Source organism: Polyodon spathula, unplaced genomic scaffold, assembly GCF_017654505.1.
Source record: "Polyodon spathula isolate WHYD16114869_AA unplaced genomic scaffold, ASM1765450v1 scaffolds_764, whole genome shotgun sequence".
NCBI lineage: Eukaryota > Metazoa > Chordata > Actinopteri > Acipenseriformes > Polyodontidae > Polyodon > Polyodon spathula.
In genome coordinates, this window is record NW_024472252.1 from 511,445 (window position 1) to 528,587 (window position 17,143).

The 17,143-nt window shown below is 46.7% G+C and overlaps 1 protein-coding gene across 5 annotated transcripts in view; it reads left to right on the forward strand.

The window, feature by feature from the left end:
- The window catches only part of ulk2 (unc-51 like autophagy activating kinase 2), a 29,641-nt gene extending 12,529 nt beyond the window's left edge, over positions 1-17,112 (forward strand). For 2 of the 5 annotated variants that reach the window (XM_041241062.1, XM_041241061.1), the window contains 21 exons: positions 149-250; positions 504-562; positions 882-964; positions 1,858-1,908; positions 2,346-2,434; positions 3,084-3,255; positions 3,348-3,405; positions 3,783-3,785; positions 7,818-7,970; positions 8,714-8,859; positions 9,178-9,261; positions 10,066-10,337; positions 10,789-10,979; positions 11,706-11,815; positions 12,442-12,579; positions 13,116-13,327; positions 13,614-13,795; positions 14,134-14,252; positions 14,391-14,548; positions 15,201-15,336; positions 15,865-17,112. In XM_041241062.1, coding sequence (XP_041096996.1) covers positions 149-250; positions 504-562; positions 882-964; positions 1,858-1,908; positions 2,346-2,434; positions 3,084-3,255; positions 3,348-3,405; positions 3,783-3,785; positions 7,818-7,970; positions 8,714-8,859; positions 9,178-9,261; positions 10,066-10,337; positions 10,789-10,979; positions 11,706-11,815; positions 12,442-12,579; positions 13,116-13,327; positions 13,614-13,795; positions 14,134-14,252; positions 14,391-14,548; positions 15,201-15,336; positions 15,865-15,929 — 2,583 coding nt within the window. In that variant the 3' untranslated portion in view covers positions 15,930-17,112. The remainder of the gene's footprint in view (positions 1-148; positions 251-503; positions 563-881; positions 965-1,857; positions 1,909-2,345; positions 2,435-3,083; positions 3,256-3,347; positions 3,406-3,782; positions 3,786-7,817; positions 7,971-8,713; positions 8,860-9,177; positions 9,262-10,065; positions 10,338-10,788; positions 10,980-11,705; positions 11,816-12,441; positions 12,580-13,115; positions 13,328-13,613; positions 13,796-14,133; positions 14,253-14,390; positions 14,549-15,200; positions 15,337-15,864) is intronic. The other 3 variants (XM_041241064.1, XM_041241065.1, XM_041241063.1) reach the window with 3 other exon arrangements.
- The last annotated feature ends 31 nt before the right edge of the window (positions 17,113-17,143 follow it).

A 17,143-nucleotide genomic window follows, 5' to 3' on the forward strand; every position in this document is an offset into this window, starting at 1 on the left:
CAGGTCTAGATCATTGCTAAACAACACAGTACCCCCCAAAGAATTAAATCCGTGGAGCAAGTTGTCAGACACAAACAAAACCAACAGTGCCCTCTTTAAAGAGAGCACTGAGTGCTATAAACTTCAGTGTCTCGTTCTCTCTCAACAGGCTCCGGAAGTGATCATGTCCCAGAACTATGATGCCAGGGCAGACTTGTGGAGTATTGGCACGGTGATATACCAGTGTCTTGTGGGGAAACCACCCTTTCAGGTAGGGGGTGGGGGTGGGGCATTCGATAGTTGTTTTAAGAAGGATGGAGAGCCACCAGTTATACTACCTGTAGGAGGAGAGATGGGCTGCAGGGAATTGCAAGGATGTCATTCTATAGAGGGGTGCCGTGACAACCACAAGAGCGAACCCAGGGCGGGGTTAAATCGCCGCAGTTGTTTTCATGGGGCAGCAGTCACTATCCATGTACTGTATTATGATCAAACTGAAAAAAAAAATGTGTTTCCATTCACAGGCAAATAGTCCACAAGACTTGAGGCTTTTCTATGAAAAGAACAAAGCGCTGTTGCCTAAGTGAGTTCATTAAATGCTTGTTGTCATTATTAAAAACTATAACAAGAAACCATAGGCTTGCATTATAACATGGCGTGTACTGTAGCTTTCCAGTGGTACGATGCCATTAAAACAGCATGGTCTTAAACTGCTCCCGATAGAATTATCATCCACACTTTTAATAGCACCGTTCTCCACATGCATTGGGTGCCTGTCTCATAGATTCCTAAAAAGCCTGTAGTACCAAACAATAAAATATCCCAAGCAGGTGTATTAAAATTGCTGTGTGTAGTGGCCCCTTTGCACTGTTAATAAGGGACTGCATGTGTTACAATAACAGCATCCCGAGAGAGACTTCCCCTCACCTGGAGGACTTGCTGCTGGGTCTGCTGCAGAGGAATCTGAAGGACCGCATGGATTTCGGTGAGCGCGTTTCCTCCCCCGTCGAGTGGCCCTGCAGCGGCAGTGCAAGGCTGGAGATAAGACTCCCATGGCATAGCAGTTCAATCCATTCCTGGTTTTACTGTAAATGTAATAAGACCCACTTGAGCTTGTTACCTAGACACTGTGTCAGGCCTGTAATAAAACCTGGAATGCATGAAACTTCCGTGTAATAGGAGTCTTATTTCCATCCCTGCAACGGGACGAGCCATTAGCAGAATGAGGTCAGGTTTTCATGACACAGAGGTCTGTACCATATACCCTTTTCAGAACACGTGGTCTAGTTTTAGCATATTAAACTGATAGGATTACAGGGGGGGGGGGGCCGTGCAATGCAGTTTATTTTAGTGCTCGGATCAGCAGACAGTTCTGGTGACGGGTGAAGCTTCAGGTTTCCATGTTCGTTATTGGCTAGGGCTGTAAATCTCTGCAAAGTGGCCAGTCTGATCTGCCCCTAACAGTGTGACCAAATAATCCAATATGAAGACAAGGCCGTTGTGTTGTACAGCTAGACGTCAGGGTGTGTTGGTGTGACAACAAAAAGGGCCATGAGTTCTTTATGCTTTTGTTACTGTGGGAGAGAAAACAAGTTGTTTGCACTAGTTGCACTATGGTTGAAATGTGTACACCTTTAAATGACAGGTTTGAGTTAGTGCACTTTTGCATTTTGTCCCATATATTGATTGGGGTTGACTTTTTATGTAGGGGACGCAGGAAGGAGAGAGAAACGTAAGAAAGACTAAACAGCGACTCTATCCCGTTGCTCTCCCAATAAAGCCTCTATCGATGATTAACACACAAGCCTTACGTTACAGAAATAGTTTCCATTAGTCCTGCGTGCTGTGAAGTACTAATCCAGTGCATTTCTTTTCTAGACACGTTTTTCAGTCATCCTTTCTTGGAGCCATCCTCAGGCATTAAGAAATGTGAGTACTGGGCTGGGTACTGGTGCAGCTGAATGCATGGCACTGAAGTGCATTTAATTGGAGCAGCTGCTGTGTGTCTTGTGACTTCAGTATATAATTAAACCTGCATTCAACCCTTAAAGCATATTGTTTGATCATGTGATCCCTTTTCCATTAAGCCGTCTCTAATTAGCCTTCTGCTAATCATAGTCCACGCTGCACCTGCAACAAAATACTTCAAGCAAGTGAACAAAAAATTAAGCAGTAGTCTCCTGTGCTGTGACTCTGTTAACAGGATGCGTACTGTGTTATTTTTAAATGCTATACAACGCTGTGGAGTATTTCTCTGTGTTTAAAGTGTACATGCTTTATTTTTCTGAAATGCTGGACAACACTGTGGCGTGTATCTGATCATTAAGGAGGTGTGCTTTGAGCTAACCAGTATTTGTGTCCCACAGCCTGCCCGGTGCCCGTGCCTGTACCCAGCTACCCCAGCTCCGACAGCTCCATTGGCAGCTCGCCTTCCTGCCGCTTCGCCTCCCCGCCCGTAAGACCAGCCTCCTTACTGCTGCTGCCTCACACCCCTTAGACAAGTCCCCCATAGTAAAAGCATACGTGTAACCCACAGGGAGAGGGGCCAGTTGCTATTCCCATCTATTTGAATGAATGCATGTGCAGAATATCTTCATATAATCTATGATCAGGAATTGCAATAGAAGTTTAGTTAAGCAGCAGGACTCCAATGCCCTTTTCCAGGAAGGGGATAATATTCCTAACTTTTTATACATGCATGAAAACACACACCCTCTTACAGAAGTAAGAAATAAAAGATACAGGTTTTACCATGGTAAAAGCACAGCAAAGTGTAATAAAGCACAGTAAAACCATGGTAAAAAATAGCGAGGTACGGTAAAGCATATTAATAAGCATGGCAAACCAGGGTAAACTGTGGTAAATGTGTAGTATATCCATGGGAAAGCCATAGTAAAACTGCAGAAATACCATGCAAAAATACCATGGTAAACTTTTATAAGGGGCCAATGCAGTCAAAACATGAGCCTCTGCGCTGATGATCCGTGCCAGTTATTTTTTTGCTTTCATCATTTTATTTGAATTGGTTTGTTTGTTTTTTTTTTGCTGTAGCTGCTGTAGTGTTTGTATTTGTATTCTAACTGTGTTGTGTTTGCCCCGCCCAGTCTCTCCCGGACTTGCAGACGCTCCCAGAGGACACGCTCTCCTCCCCCCCCCTCGGCCCCCCCAACTACCTGCAGCTGTCCAAGGATTCGGGGGGCAGCACTAGCAGCAAGAACTCGTCGTGCGACACCGACGACTTCGTCCTGGTGCCTCACCTCCCCGCAGACCAGTCCTGTAAGAGCGCGCTCACAGCTAGGACACTCCCCTGTGCTTTCTCAGATCACCAGCATTATTGCCAGGGTTCAATGCTGTTTTCTTTCTTGCAGGTGATTTGCAGGTGGGGGCAGGTAGGCGTGTTTCCAGCGAGTTTCTGATTTGCGGAGGGTAGGTGACGGCATTTAACGCTGTAAGGCTCGTTTTTGACATGAGAAAAGCTGTTTTATTTATGTCATTAGATTCCGTTTCTTGTACAAAACACACACACACTTTTTATTTTTTTTCCTCCCCCTGTTTGGCAACACATAATGTATTGATTTATGAAAAATTCTCGCTTGTGAGGCTGGATTTAAAAAATAATAAGAGAGTGGGATGGCTAAGCATTGTGTCCAGTGTGGTACAGAAATGGGCACTGTTACAACCACATTGGTAGCAAGTCTTTGGATTTGGTCATCCTGATAACACACTGTTTGGTACCGGCCATTGCGATCCAGTGCGAGTTTACTGCAGTCTTAGTAATGCATGTGTTCACACACACCTGACAGGCAGTCCCTTCTGATCTCCTCTGGGGGGTCAGGACCCTCACAGCGGCCGGCAGAGACCCCCAGTGGCAGCTGCAGCCCCCCCGCCCTCTCCCTCAGGTATGCACACTCACGCTCCCAGTATAGCCTGCCCAGTGCTATCAGGGGATTATGCTGGATCCACTTCTAAGAGCAGCGTCTTTTACAAAATATCCTGATTGCGTTTTCAACTCGTGATAGTGTAGCATTTTCTGTTGCGTGATCACTCTAAACAGAGGAACGTCTGCTGATTTGCCAAGCTGGAATAACGAATAAGTGTCGGGAGCAGATAAGGAAAACAAACAGCAAAATAGCAAAGCATGCAGGCCATCAGCAACACAAATCATTAATTGTTTACCAAAGGGTGAACGTCATTAAATATTGCCTGCCTCTGATAGTGCAAAAAACAAAGTACAATTCCACTGTGTTTTACTTTGGTGTTTTACTCGCAAACAAAAACTTCTTGTGATGTGACACATTTTGTTATAACCCTATATTATACTATATTCACGCCCCCCCCTGAATTCTTAAAGCACTCTTTGTGTGTGAATCCAGCATAAATCAGTATTATTAAAGTGTTAGAGTGGTGTGTAGAGACTAAGAGCATTGCATTGCAGGTGTTTTAAAACCGATAGACCCCAGACCAAATATGAACCCTGCTTTTCACATTCATAACACTTTGGCTTTTTTTTTCTGTAGCGTTTGTGGGTTCTTCTGGTTTGAAAATGAAAATGAAAGTAATCTGTTTTTAGAAATTAAATAATTGATGTTCCATGTACACGTCGCTGTGCTGCTGTTAGACCTGGATGAATATTCAGTTAGAAAAAAGCGTTTGGGAGACCTACTGATTCTAGCACCAGCTTCCAAGCCGCATCCCAGTCCAGACCTTAACCATCAAGCCACTCGGATTTCTGTTTGACCCTCCAGCCTTCCCCACTGCACCTACTGTAACAACCTGCTGCAGCCTGCTCCCCTTGCACTGCAGCCCCGCGCTCTAACCACAGAGCTGCACAAACCTGCTGCAGCCTGCTCCCCTTGCACTGCAGCCCCGCGCTCTAACCACAGAGCTACACAAACCTGCTGCAGCCTGCTCCCCTTGCACTGCAGCCCCGCGCTCTAACCACAGAGCCACACAAACCTGCTGCAGCCTGCTCCCCTTGCACTGCAGCCCCGCGCTCTAACCACAGAGCTACACAAACCTGCTGCAGCCTGCTCCCCTTGCACTGCAGCCCCGCGCTCTAACCACAGAGCTACACAAACCTGCTGCAGCCTGCTCCCCTTGCACTGCAGCCCCGCGCTCTAACCACAGAGCTGCTGAAACCCACTCCCTTTCTCTAAGCTGACTCGAATTCAGTGTCCTCTGATCTGCATTTGCTTTCTCTTTCTGCACCAAAACTAAGCCGAATCTAAGTTATACAGTAGCCTGGTTCTACGGACATTGATTAGCACTACACTTGGACTCCAATCCAAGGTCATTCCTAATCAGGCTCAGGGAATCCAGTCCTGTGAGGTGGGCTGATCTTTAGGTTAATAAATCGTGCACAGTATGTCATGTATATAGTTTGGCGAGAATCTAAAAACCAAAAAAAGTATTGCGTTCTGTCTTGCTGTGCGATGTTTTTTCCCTGCAGTTAAATGACTGAATCGTTGTTGTGTTGCTGATCAACGCACCTCCCGCTGCCTGTCTTCAACTGCTCGTTGTAAACAAAGCGTCTCAACGAGAAATCCCTGTCACTTTTAAAAGTGGACTTTCATCAGCCTACTGAAACTGTGGGCAGTTTAAACAAAACAATGTACACAAACTCCCACGTGCTTGTCATGCAGATGGGCCCTCTTTGTGCAAAGGTGGACACTGTGTTCTTTTATATAAGGATCAGTTAACAACAGAACGGACATTTCTATCAGTATAGACAGAAAGAGTACTTACTTAGCCCCCCCCCCAAAAAAAAAACGGGCACCTAGCCCTGCAGAATATGTATTATAATAGACAGGCTGTACAGGCATGTGGAGAGTTCAGCAGGGTTGTGTTAACATTCCAGCAGCAGAGTGTACAGTTTCCATGACTCCCGGGCTCTCTCTCTCTCTCCCGAGGGCCTGAACTCCAGTCCTCAATAATGTTGCTGTGCAGAGTCCAAAGCAAACACGCACTGACTTCTCAGGGAGGTCTGTGACAGGGCAGCATCATGGCCCGGATGTTATTGTTTTTACTGAGCTGCCACTTTCACATAACAAACACGGCTTCATAAAACTGCCCTACACACCAACGATAACTCTCTATATAGATTTAAACAGCACAGCACACATACTTTCAGCAACTAGCACTGACATCCAGTCTCAAAACTAAGGTCTAAACTAACACCCACGATCACTTATTTTATACACCTGTGGCTCCAACCACATTCCCACGTGTTCTGACAGGGACAAATTTAACTTCCTCCCTGCCAACCCAATATTCCCCACACCAACGCACACACACACACAAACCTCAACCCTGCCACAAGGTCTGAGCAGCTTCAATTGCTAGTTCCATTATAATTACAGTGCATCACCCACACAGGGAGGGAAATAGACTCCAATTGCATAGCAGTTTCACCCATTCCAGGTTTTACTAGGAGTTTGATTAGCCCCAATGAATAGCTCAGGTGTGTCTTATTAAACTCCTAGTAAAATCAGGAATGGATCAAACTGCTATGCAGTGGGGGTCTTATTTCAATCCACGCCTACGTTTTCCTAATATTTAGTTTCGTCCCTCTTCACCAGGTTGTTTCTGATCATTATCCCAGCAAAAACAGCTTCTGAAAAGCCTCCTCAAGGCTGATTGTTTGAGGTGACGAAGCACATTAGCATTGAAGCATTAAGCCTTGAAGCCTGTGCGACACTGGTATGCTTCCCCACCTCACTACCCTGCAAGCTGTCTTTTCAGAAGCAGTATTTGCTAGAGCAGTTAGTAATCATGAAAATGTTGAAAAGTAACAACCAGGAGGGAAATCATACCAAACACAAGCAATAGAATATTAAAGGGAACTCAATATTAGTAAATAGAGGTCATATAAAGTGGCTGTTCGTTGATGTGTTGTTCTGTACTGCATGTCAAAGCATAGGGGGCAGCACTGAGATACCATTCTCTAAAACAGTATCATATGCACAGTAACATGCCATTCATAGACACTCAAATTGCTCAACATCTTACATCACAGAGCAAAACTGAGAGAGGAAAACAAAGCAGTCCTTCACAATGTGTGCCTGCTGTAACCAGGCTGTGACGTTTGTGTGACATTCTTCTTGTATAACGTTGCATTTATTACACACACACACCTAGTGCAAGTTTATAATAGCGGGCCTTTGCCCTGGGACATTGTGTTCCCTGAGGGAAAACTGTTCTTTTCAGAGAACAACTTTGTTTTGAGGAGTCAGTAAAAGGAACTCGCCAGCTGATTGGCTTAACCCTAAATTCCGTTGACATGCAGACCACGCCTCCCCTCAATCCTTATGAAAGGAGCCTGTCAGAGTTCTATTTTCATGCAGATCCTGCCCCTTACTCCCCCACCCTCTCTGGGGAAGCTGCAAAGTGATTGGCTGGCTGGAAGATGTGTTTACATGTTGGCCCAGCCCCATTCCCAGTGGTTTTGGACAGTGTTCCAGGATCATGTTTCAGTTTGCGATTAGCCTTAGATTTGACTGCAGCTTGCACTCCAAACAAAGAAAGCTTTTTATTAATAAGGACATGTCTCAAGCTTGTAGAAGATTTATTGGAAAATCTATTTATTTCTATCTGTTTTTTTGTTCAGTTTTATATACCGGTATATACATATAAACACCTCCCAGCTGGTTCGATAAAGGAGTTTTAATTCACTGAATGTATTTGTGTTCCACTCCACTGAGCTGCATACTCCGAGTTCCAGACCGGGTTTTGATCTGTTTATTTGGGATCTGAGCTGCCAGGAGGATGGTGCAGGTATTTGACAGCTGCATTGCCCGGGTCTCACCACGCCGGCTCTTTCTTTGCCCTGACTCCTGCAGGCAGCAGCAGCAGCAGGGGCACCCCCCCGCGACGCCCCCCCGCAGTGAGACCACCCCCATCCCGGTGCCCACCCAGATCCGCAACTACCAGCGCATCGAGCAGAACCTCTCCTCCAGCCCCACCGCCGCCACCAACCTCTCTGGCTCCCCCAGGTAAGACGCAGCGAGGCTGGGAGGGGCGGGGGCCGTGTGCATGTGTATTGCAGGCTGGAAGTAAGACCCATTGCATAGCGGTTTGATCCATGCCTGGTTTTTATATGAGTTTAGTAAGACACACCTGAGCTTGTTGCCTGTGCACTGTGGCTAATCAAGCTCGTAGCAAAACCTGGAATGGGTGAAACTGCTCTGCAACAGGAGTCTTATTTCCTTCTCTGCACTTGCATTTCTACATTGCATATACACACTTTGCTATAGCGAGCTGTAATTTTTTCTCTCTGCATGTGTTATTGAATTTAGTTTCTTTTACGTTTTCTAAATGTACCACTGTTGAGTTAGGATAGTCTTGATATGCAAGTGCCTCACAGGAAGGGCAGTCCGATACAGTAGGCCAGTGATATTAAGCTGAGACATGTCTGATCATGTTGAGACACGCTGAATGTATGATCTGTGTTCGATCACGCAAGTTTCTCCTGTTAATGTCTGCAAAACATTTACATAGAGAAGAGTCTCAGTAAAGGCTTATTGCAGCTTTCAGGGAGTTCTGATGGATTGTTCCTGTTTTGATGTTGACACTGTGTATTTGCCCAGGTTGTATAACGATTTTACTTTTCACTGATTTAAAAAGCAGTTTACAATCCGTCGCTAACGGTGTATTCAATATAAAATGCAACCTGGTTTCCTGCTCTTACGACAGCGTCTCTTATTCAGTCTCTCTCTCTCTCTCTCTCTCTCTGCAGGTCCGGGATGGTTCGCCGGTCCAACACCAGTCCCATGGGGTTCATGAAGGCGGGCTCGGGCTCCCCGTCCCCTGCGGACGTGGCCCAGGCCGTGGGCAGGCGGCTCTCCACGGGCTCATCCCGACCCTACTCCCCCTCTCCCCTGGGTATGTAAACCTGGGCCAGTGCTGCCCGCTCTCACTGTGCTGAATCATAACAGCAGTGCGCATCCTGAGCTTTAGAAAGCGAAAGGTGGGAGCGGTTTTAGATTGAACTTAAGGCAGGTTTGATGTTATTATTATTTAATGCATCTTAAGTGGAGGAGTCCTGGCGCCGTGCAGTGGATGATTCATAAATGAAGTCCCCTGTTTTAATGGATACAGTGGCTGCGTGTGCGAGCGCGTGTTTTTTTACCCTTTGCTGCGTTGTACTGGAGACCCTGCCTGCCCTCTGGCTCTGACCCGGCACTCCTTGTGTCTTTGCAGTCGGCACCATCCCTGAGCAGCTTGGGCACTGTTGCTGCGGGACCCCGCTGGTGCACGAGTCTCGAAGCAGAAGCTCGTCGGGGGGTAAGCTGTCTGTCTGTCTGTCTGTCTGTGTGCATGTATGTAGTCGACTAACTACAGAATACTGTCTAGACACATTCACGCGCAAGGATATTCACGTTTTCATGTTATATTTATTTATTCACCCCAGCTCGTGTTTAGCAGTAAGCTGTGCCCTATTTGTACATGCAGGATCCTTATATAAAGGTTTTTCAACCTCTTAGAGATTTGGATTGGGGCGCTTTTTGATTGCCAGTTTGGGTTCACGCACGCATATTAACGTGAACCAACCAACACAGCTAAAAAATAAAAAATAAAATCAACAGCATAGAATCCTAGGAAGAAGTCGTCTTGCTTTGGCACATGCTTGGGTACATGTACTGTCTGAGGGTTAAAGCAGCTGTTGTTTTGTCCTGCAGACAACAGGCCTTGCCAGCTAACTCCTCTGATCCCTTTAAAGGGCAGATTGAGACTTTTTTTTTAATTGAAGCCCTAATCCAGGCAGGCTGATCTGTCTGTAGGGCAGTGTGACAAGAGAGAGGAGGTTCACAGATCGTACACACACTGCCGCTAGGGATACAGTCACCTTAATACACCCTTAATGTGCACAGCGAAGCCTGAATTTACAGGATTAGTGGCTGCATGTGCGAGCTATCATTAACTTCTGTTAAAGGTGTGACTGAATAAAAGTTTTTATACATCTAGATGACACAGTCACATTGTGGAATTTCGACAGACACCTTGCTTGATTGATTCTGCAAAGCCTTTGGTTGCGGTAATTAACAGATCAATCCCCCCCCCTCCTCCTCCTCCTTCTCTCCGCCCCAGGCTCTCCAGTCCCCCCCTCCCAGCTGCTCGGTGCCCGCCTCCCGAGCGCCCCCACGCTGACAGACGCCTACCAGAACAAGCAGAAGCTCCGCAAGCAACACTCTGACCCTGTGCACCCCACCTCAGGGGCGTACCCCACTAGCCACTCCCCCCAGATGGGCAGGCCAGTCAGCCTGGGCACCTCCCCCACCAAGAACCTTGGCTCCTCCCCCCGCTCCTCCGATTGGCTGCAGAAGACCCCACTGCCCACCATCATTGGCTCGCCCACTAAGGTACGGACTGGCCTTTTAAATCATGCCTTTATATCCCCTTCAATCACGATTCATTTTTAGAAACTTTTAAAACAGTTGGAGTTCGAGAAGCTGCCCTGCAAAAACTTCTATGCATTATAAAATAGATAGGAAACATAACGTGGTGCAATTATACACACAGAGACTGAAGGGGCTATTTGCATTAATGTTAATGAAATCTGGAGAGCGGTCTTGAAATTGCGTTCATCCTATCACAATAGGTAGGAAGCAGTAATCATTAGTCTTGTTTGTACTGATAACATTGTATCCACCAAAAAATAATGAATTGATGTAAACTCTAATGTATATTATATACAAGACCCAAATTTTTATTCTAGATTTCTTACAAACCTGTAGAAGCTGCTGCTGTTGATGTGATGTCGTTTTGTTTCAATGCTGAAATAGTAAACCCTGTTACTTTTGTGCTGTGTAGACAACGGCACCTTTCAAGATCCCTAAAACTCAAGCCTCTTGCAATCTGCTTGCCCTGGTTGCTCAGCAGGGATTGACGGACAGCCCATGTAAAGCTCTGACGGACCCCCGGGAGCTGTGCGCCTATCAGTGCCCCCCCCACCCCGGATCCCGACAGCCCCCCCCTGAGTACAGCAAGACCACCTTCGGCAGGTAACCCCCCCACCACTCACACCTGGGCTCAATTCCAGCCGTACAGTGTGCTTGTGACAGTAGCTGAGCCCGGGCACACCTGAGTAACTGATCCAGTGCAGTTCAGTTACAGTTCATTATTCTTGTGTTTTCATCCACTTTTAGTGAACCCAGTTTGTTGAATAAAATAAAAGTACTATAGTGTGTTTGTGTATTTGGAGCTGTGATTATTGCTTGGTTATTTAGAATAAACAGAGTAAACATCTTAATGTGCGATGTTGTTTATGTAACTTTTTAGTGTAATTGTAATTAGTGCAGTGTAATTGTAATTGAACAAAATATCATTGTAATTGTAATTGCAATTCTAATTCTAATACCTCCCAGGTCTGCTACCATCCAACCAACCTTCTATCTGTCCTCCCATCCCGGCCCCGTCTCCTTTATTTCTCGGTGTTAAAACAGACATTTTGTCCAGTGCTTTAGAAAGCTTTACTTTGTACTTCATGGTCATTTCTGTCTTGCAAAAATGCATTCCACCTTTTGACAGTTAGATGGAACCGGCTTTTGACAAGGTCGTAGAAATGTTTAAGAGAGGAAATGCCTTCATCGTTACTGCTGCAAACATTTGAGCAAGAACGCTGATGAGGAGCGGCTCAGCTCGGGGGCCTCTGCGGGAGTCTTCCCTTCCCTGCTGGCACCCTGCCTGGCCCTGGCTCCTTACCTGATGGGCTCTTCCTTCCCTCGCAGGTCTGTCAGTACAGGGAGGCTCTCCGAGCAGCCGGTCAGAATCACGCTTGGGGGACAACCCTACCAGGGGAGCACAGACAGCCTGAATACCGAGAGACCCATGGACACCGGTAAGAGCTCCTCTCGTTAACCGATCTGCATAGAGAACCGCAGATCTGCTGCAGCCAACCTCCTTTTCAGTTTGTAGCCAGCTCGTTGTTTTGCTGTTGTGCTCTACATAGTTGCTGACGCTCAAAAATGAAATCTTTATAACGTGCTACGGGAAGGATCGGAGGCTTTTTTTTTTTTTACTGCGATTGTAAATGTGTTTTGTAAATGTTTAGAATGAGAGATGCACTTGGATTGTGTGCGATTGGTGATCCCGACGACCCCCATGCAAACGAGGGGGTGTGTCTCAAGGGGGTGTGTCTCAGGGGTTATGTTTTATAACGAAAGCCAGTAGAATGACCAAGGCTGCTTTGAAGCTGAACTCGGAGTGAGAGTGAGAACATGTTTTAGTAGCAGCTTGTAATACAACTGCAGCAGGCAGGGAAAGCAGTCGGCTATTGACTTAACAATGGCGTTTTATAATTTTGGGAAATCAGAACTGAGAATAGTACAAGGGTCTCATCTGGTGAGCCCATGGATGGGAGGAAAAAGAGAATGAGGAATGGGTGGATAGATTACAGGCTGCATGACTGTTAAGTGAATTGATCGATGGATCCGTTGATTGACTGAGCTGTGCCTTCGTTCACAGCCCCGGCCGGAGCCTATGGCATGCCCACTCTGACGGGCGCGAGCCCCCGGACTGTGATGTTCACCGTGGGGTCACCTCCCAGCAGCAGCACCCCCCCCACCTGCAGCCACATGGGGACCAGGCCCCGCACTACCTCCGGTGAGCCCTCAAACCCTCCTGAGATGCTGAACAAATCAGAAGTCGAGGAGCAGCAGTAACATAGCATGTTCAGCATTGTGAAGCGTTTGGTGCTATTTTGAGCACATGGTAACTGCTCAGTTATAGAGAAGGCATAGCCAGTGCTTGGTATTTGAATGGGGGGGTTTATGGTTTGAAATGGCTCCTTACCTGCTTGAAAAGCCAACAGTAACAAATAAAGTATGACGCTCCAAAGGTCTCTTGAACCTAAAGTAGTGATCTACAGGATGTGCATTTATCATAGCTTTGAAAAGCAACCCTAACAAAAGGGTCTCTTGATTTAGTTTACCCTGGTTTGCTGTGTTTATTAATATGCGTTACCACACCTCCCTGATTCTTTACAATGCTTGCCTGTGCTTTACCGTGCTTTCACTGTGCTTCATCACACTTTACAATGCTTTTACTGTGGGGAAACTTTTATAAGGTTGGAGAGTCTTTCCCATTAGCTGTGCCGTGCTGTGCTGTCTGACCCTTCCTCTCCCCCTTTGTGTGCACAGTGGGCTCTAACAGTTCGGCAGGCTCGCTGTGCTCCACAAGCGGGCGTGTCTACATGGGCTCCCCCCCTGGCATAGTCATGGGCACCTCCCCTCCCGGCGCCGAGGCCGCGCCCAGCAGCCTGAGGTACATCCCCTACGGAACATCGCCCCCTAGCTTGGAGGGATTCATCACCTTCGAGGCTCCGGAGCTGCCAGAGGAGACGCTGATGGAGGTACGAAGCGCAGCGCCGCAGGGCTTCAACACACATACACTGCAGGGTTCACTAGCACTGAGCCAGCGCCAGACACCCACTATCTAACACTGTCTATGGTTATAACTGAAGGGCTTATGGATGGAAATAAGACACCTATCCAGGTGTGTCTTATTAAACTACCAGTAAAACCAGGAATGGATCAACCTGCTCTACAGTGGCATTTTCTGTGCCTGCAGTGTCAGTAGTAGCAATGTGATTAATATCCAGTGAGTGTATTGACCGTGCCCCTCTCCCTCTCTCTCAGAGGGAGCACACAGACACCCTGCTGCACCTCCGCATGGTGGTGTCCTTCACAGACTGCGTGCTGGAGATCGCTGCGGCGCGGGGGGGCGGCGGCTCGGAGCTGGGCGTGTCCACAGCCTCGCTCTATCCCCTCCAGGACTGCGTGGTGGTCGACCAGATCAGTCAGCTCAGCAAGGAGTGGGGGTAAGTGACGGGGGGGGGGGGGGGGGGGGGCGTACAGCATAGGGATTCACACAAAGACAAGTGAAGCCCTCACCATGTTAATGCAGTGGACTAAGTGATCAGAAACCTTCAAGCTGCCGTTACAATGCCTTTCAGAGCACGGTTCAGCATTTGTATATTGAACACAGAGTTCAGAGGATTTTGAGTAAATGTCATAAGTTTAAATCTGCTCTGCTTTTGCAATTAAACGTTATTAAGTTATTCTGCACCCAGTTAAGTGATGTTCAAGTAAATGTTATGAAAAATATCCCCCGAGTTTGACGCGCTTGTAACAGAGAGCGCTTTGTCTTCCCCTGCAGGCAGGTGGAGCAGCTGGTCCTCTACATGAAAGCAGCACAGCTCCTCGCCTCCTCTCTGCACCTGGCCAAGGCTGAGATCAAATCGGGCAAGCTGAACCCCTCCTCTGCTGTCAAACAGGGTAGGTGTCTATCTGCCTGTGTGGCTCGGCCATGCCTTGGACCTATATACAGTTCTGTCAATCGCTGATGTCACATCTGAGAGCCCACCCTGTGGTGGGTTTGCACTGCCTGTCGCCTGACACTCTGTCTCCCTCTAGTGGTGAAGACCCTGAACGAGCGCTACAAAACCTGCATCTCCCTGTGCCGGCGTCTCACCGAGAGGCTGAACCGCTTCTTCTCAGACAAGCAGCGCTTCATGGACGAGATCAACAGCGTGACGGCAGAGAAGCTCATCTACAATCACGCTGTGGAGATGGTGGGTGCCCGAGACGCTCAGAGAGACGCACAGAGAGGCGCCTTCACCGGGCGTTTCTGAGAAAGAGGGCATAAAGCTTCCAATAAGCTTCAGCAGTACTTTAGATGCTTCTTAACATCGGCTTATCTTTTACAGAAATCGCTTGTCGCTGCATCGTGAGTAAGACCCGTCTTACAGCTCTGGCCAAAAGTTTTGCATCACCTAGAATTTTAGGATCATTTAAATAAAACAAAAAACCTCTATGAACATAATTTAGATCTTTTATTTAACATCATGTAATCAAAGAAACTACAAAATGATATTGCAAAAGTCTACCGGAAGCTGTAACAGTAGTACAGGTGTTTCCTGTTCGAAATGTCACATTTCGTTGTCAGTTTTTCGGTAAGTATATGGAAAACTACAAAATTGTTAACCTAACATTATTCAGCAGGTTTCATTCGACTTTGTGAAGCAGAGTGAGTTCGTTCTACAGGGTGATGCAGAACACTTTGTCCATAGCTGTAGCTTGTTGTTAAATTGCCATTGTAAGGAGCTTAGCCTATTTCTTCTTGATAAGGAGGGCCTCTTGAAAGCACTCTTGTGTGTGTCTGTGTTTAACTTGCGTTCGCGTCCCTCTGCTGGTGTTTCTTTAACCCCGTGTTGCCCTCTGCAGGTGCAGTCTGCCGCGCTGGACGAGATGTTTCAGCAGACAGAGGACATCGCCATCAGGTACAGCAAGGCAGCCATGCTGCTGGAGGGTCTGGGCAAAGTGCTGCAGGACCCAGCCGACATCAACAGCGTCAACAAGTGTGAGTTACTTTCTTCCTCTTTCTCCTTTTTTCTTTCTCCCTTCTTCCTTTCCCCTTTCTCTCCTTTATCCTTTCTTTCATTTCTTCCTTCCCCCTTTCTCTCATTTCTCCTTTTTTCTTTCTTTCTGTCCTTTATTTCTTCCCCCATGCAGCCCTTCAGATGCCTTTATGAAGCCTTGATATAAAATAAGAGACTGAAGCCTAAAAATGATCCATTTCTTGGTGCTTTCCTCCCCACGGTGATGCTAAATCTGCGTTTTCCGTGTGTTGAGCTTGAGAGCGGGCGTGAAATTCACTGCTCCTGATTACAGGCACGTCTGACTGGACTGTCCTCAAAACAGCACGCAGCAGCTTGTGTTGTGATTTTCAAATAAAAATGATTTGGTTCTTTAAGGGGTCGTGGCGTGGTTATCACCCAGCATGCCAGTCTCGTTCTCAGAACTGACCCTTGTGTTAATGAGTAGAGGGTTTGAATGAGTGAGCTGACCTGGGGGTGGCACTCTGATGTGTGTCTCTGTTGATTTGCAGACAAGGCCAGTGTGGATCGCAGACTCTCAGCACTTTGTAACTGTACAGTGGCTCTGTACGAGTAGACCTGCCCGAGAGAGGAGCAGCAGCTGTGCACGCCCAGGGACCACTTTAACTGCATTCAAAAAACACGGCAAGAATCAAACAACAGGAAATATTCAAGGTTTTCAGCAATGGAATAACTGCCACCCACAGCAAGGGGGTCAGGGATAGAAACAAGCTACCAAAGAAATCTCTCCTGCCTGCAGAGTGAATCAGACCCCCCGCTCAGAGACTCTGCCAACGAAAAAGGACAAGATGCATTTTTATATCTAACAAGAGGAAATAAACTTGCACAGGTAGACGTTGCTATGAAATAGTTAGACCTCGTTCTCGTTGCTGTTATTGTTAATTTATTGGACGAGGGGGAAAAAACTGACTTTCTACTGGTTGTAAAAAAAAAAAAAAAAAAAAAAAAAAGAATGAACCAAGCGGGACACTGGAATAGTGAAAGAAGCTGGGTGGAATGACATTTCTCAAGGTTTATTATTTTCTGGTTACCAAAAGCACTTTATTGAGACGTGGACAGACCCTGAAGCAGACCTCTGGAGCAAGTCGGGACAACATGAATTCGAGGAAAGGGGGGGAGACAGTTCCTTCCTTCCTTCCTCCCTCCCTCCGTCCCTCACACACTGTATTGCACTACTCCCTGAACAGTCCGCTTGCTTACCGTGTCAGTCTCCGGGACTAGAGATGGAACTGAGACACAGAGATCATGGAAAGGCTGGTCTTCCGAAGGTTCCTTGCGGACGCAAGCGGTCGCAAACCCAAGCCTTCTGCACACAAACTTCCTTAAGAGACTGGGGAGGCCACTGACAATGAAAAACCGTGCGGCGCACCTACAAGCCTTTTTAAATGCGACTGTCATACTTGAGCAGTTACAATAATGACTATTGTTTAATAATACAGCTAGTGTTTTTATTATTACTGTTGGTATTAATACTATCATATTCACGTTTTGTTGTTGTTTTGCAGAGCGAGGTGGTAATCTTTTGCTAAATGTTTGCTATATGTAAATATTTTTGTAGCATTGTTGTGCATGTGATTTTTTTTTTTGTGCGTGTCTGTGTGAGAGACCGAGAGAGAGATTGCTTAGTATCTGTAATGCTAACTTTTACTGTGATCAGTATTAGGGTTTGGAGTATGAACCAAGTAAATCCATAACAGGCATGTCCAGGAGGATATCATTAAAAAACATGTTTAAATAAAGAAAGCGTACTTCTAGTGGTAAGTGAAGGAG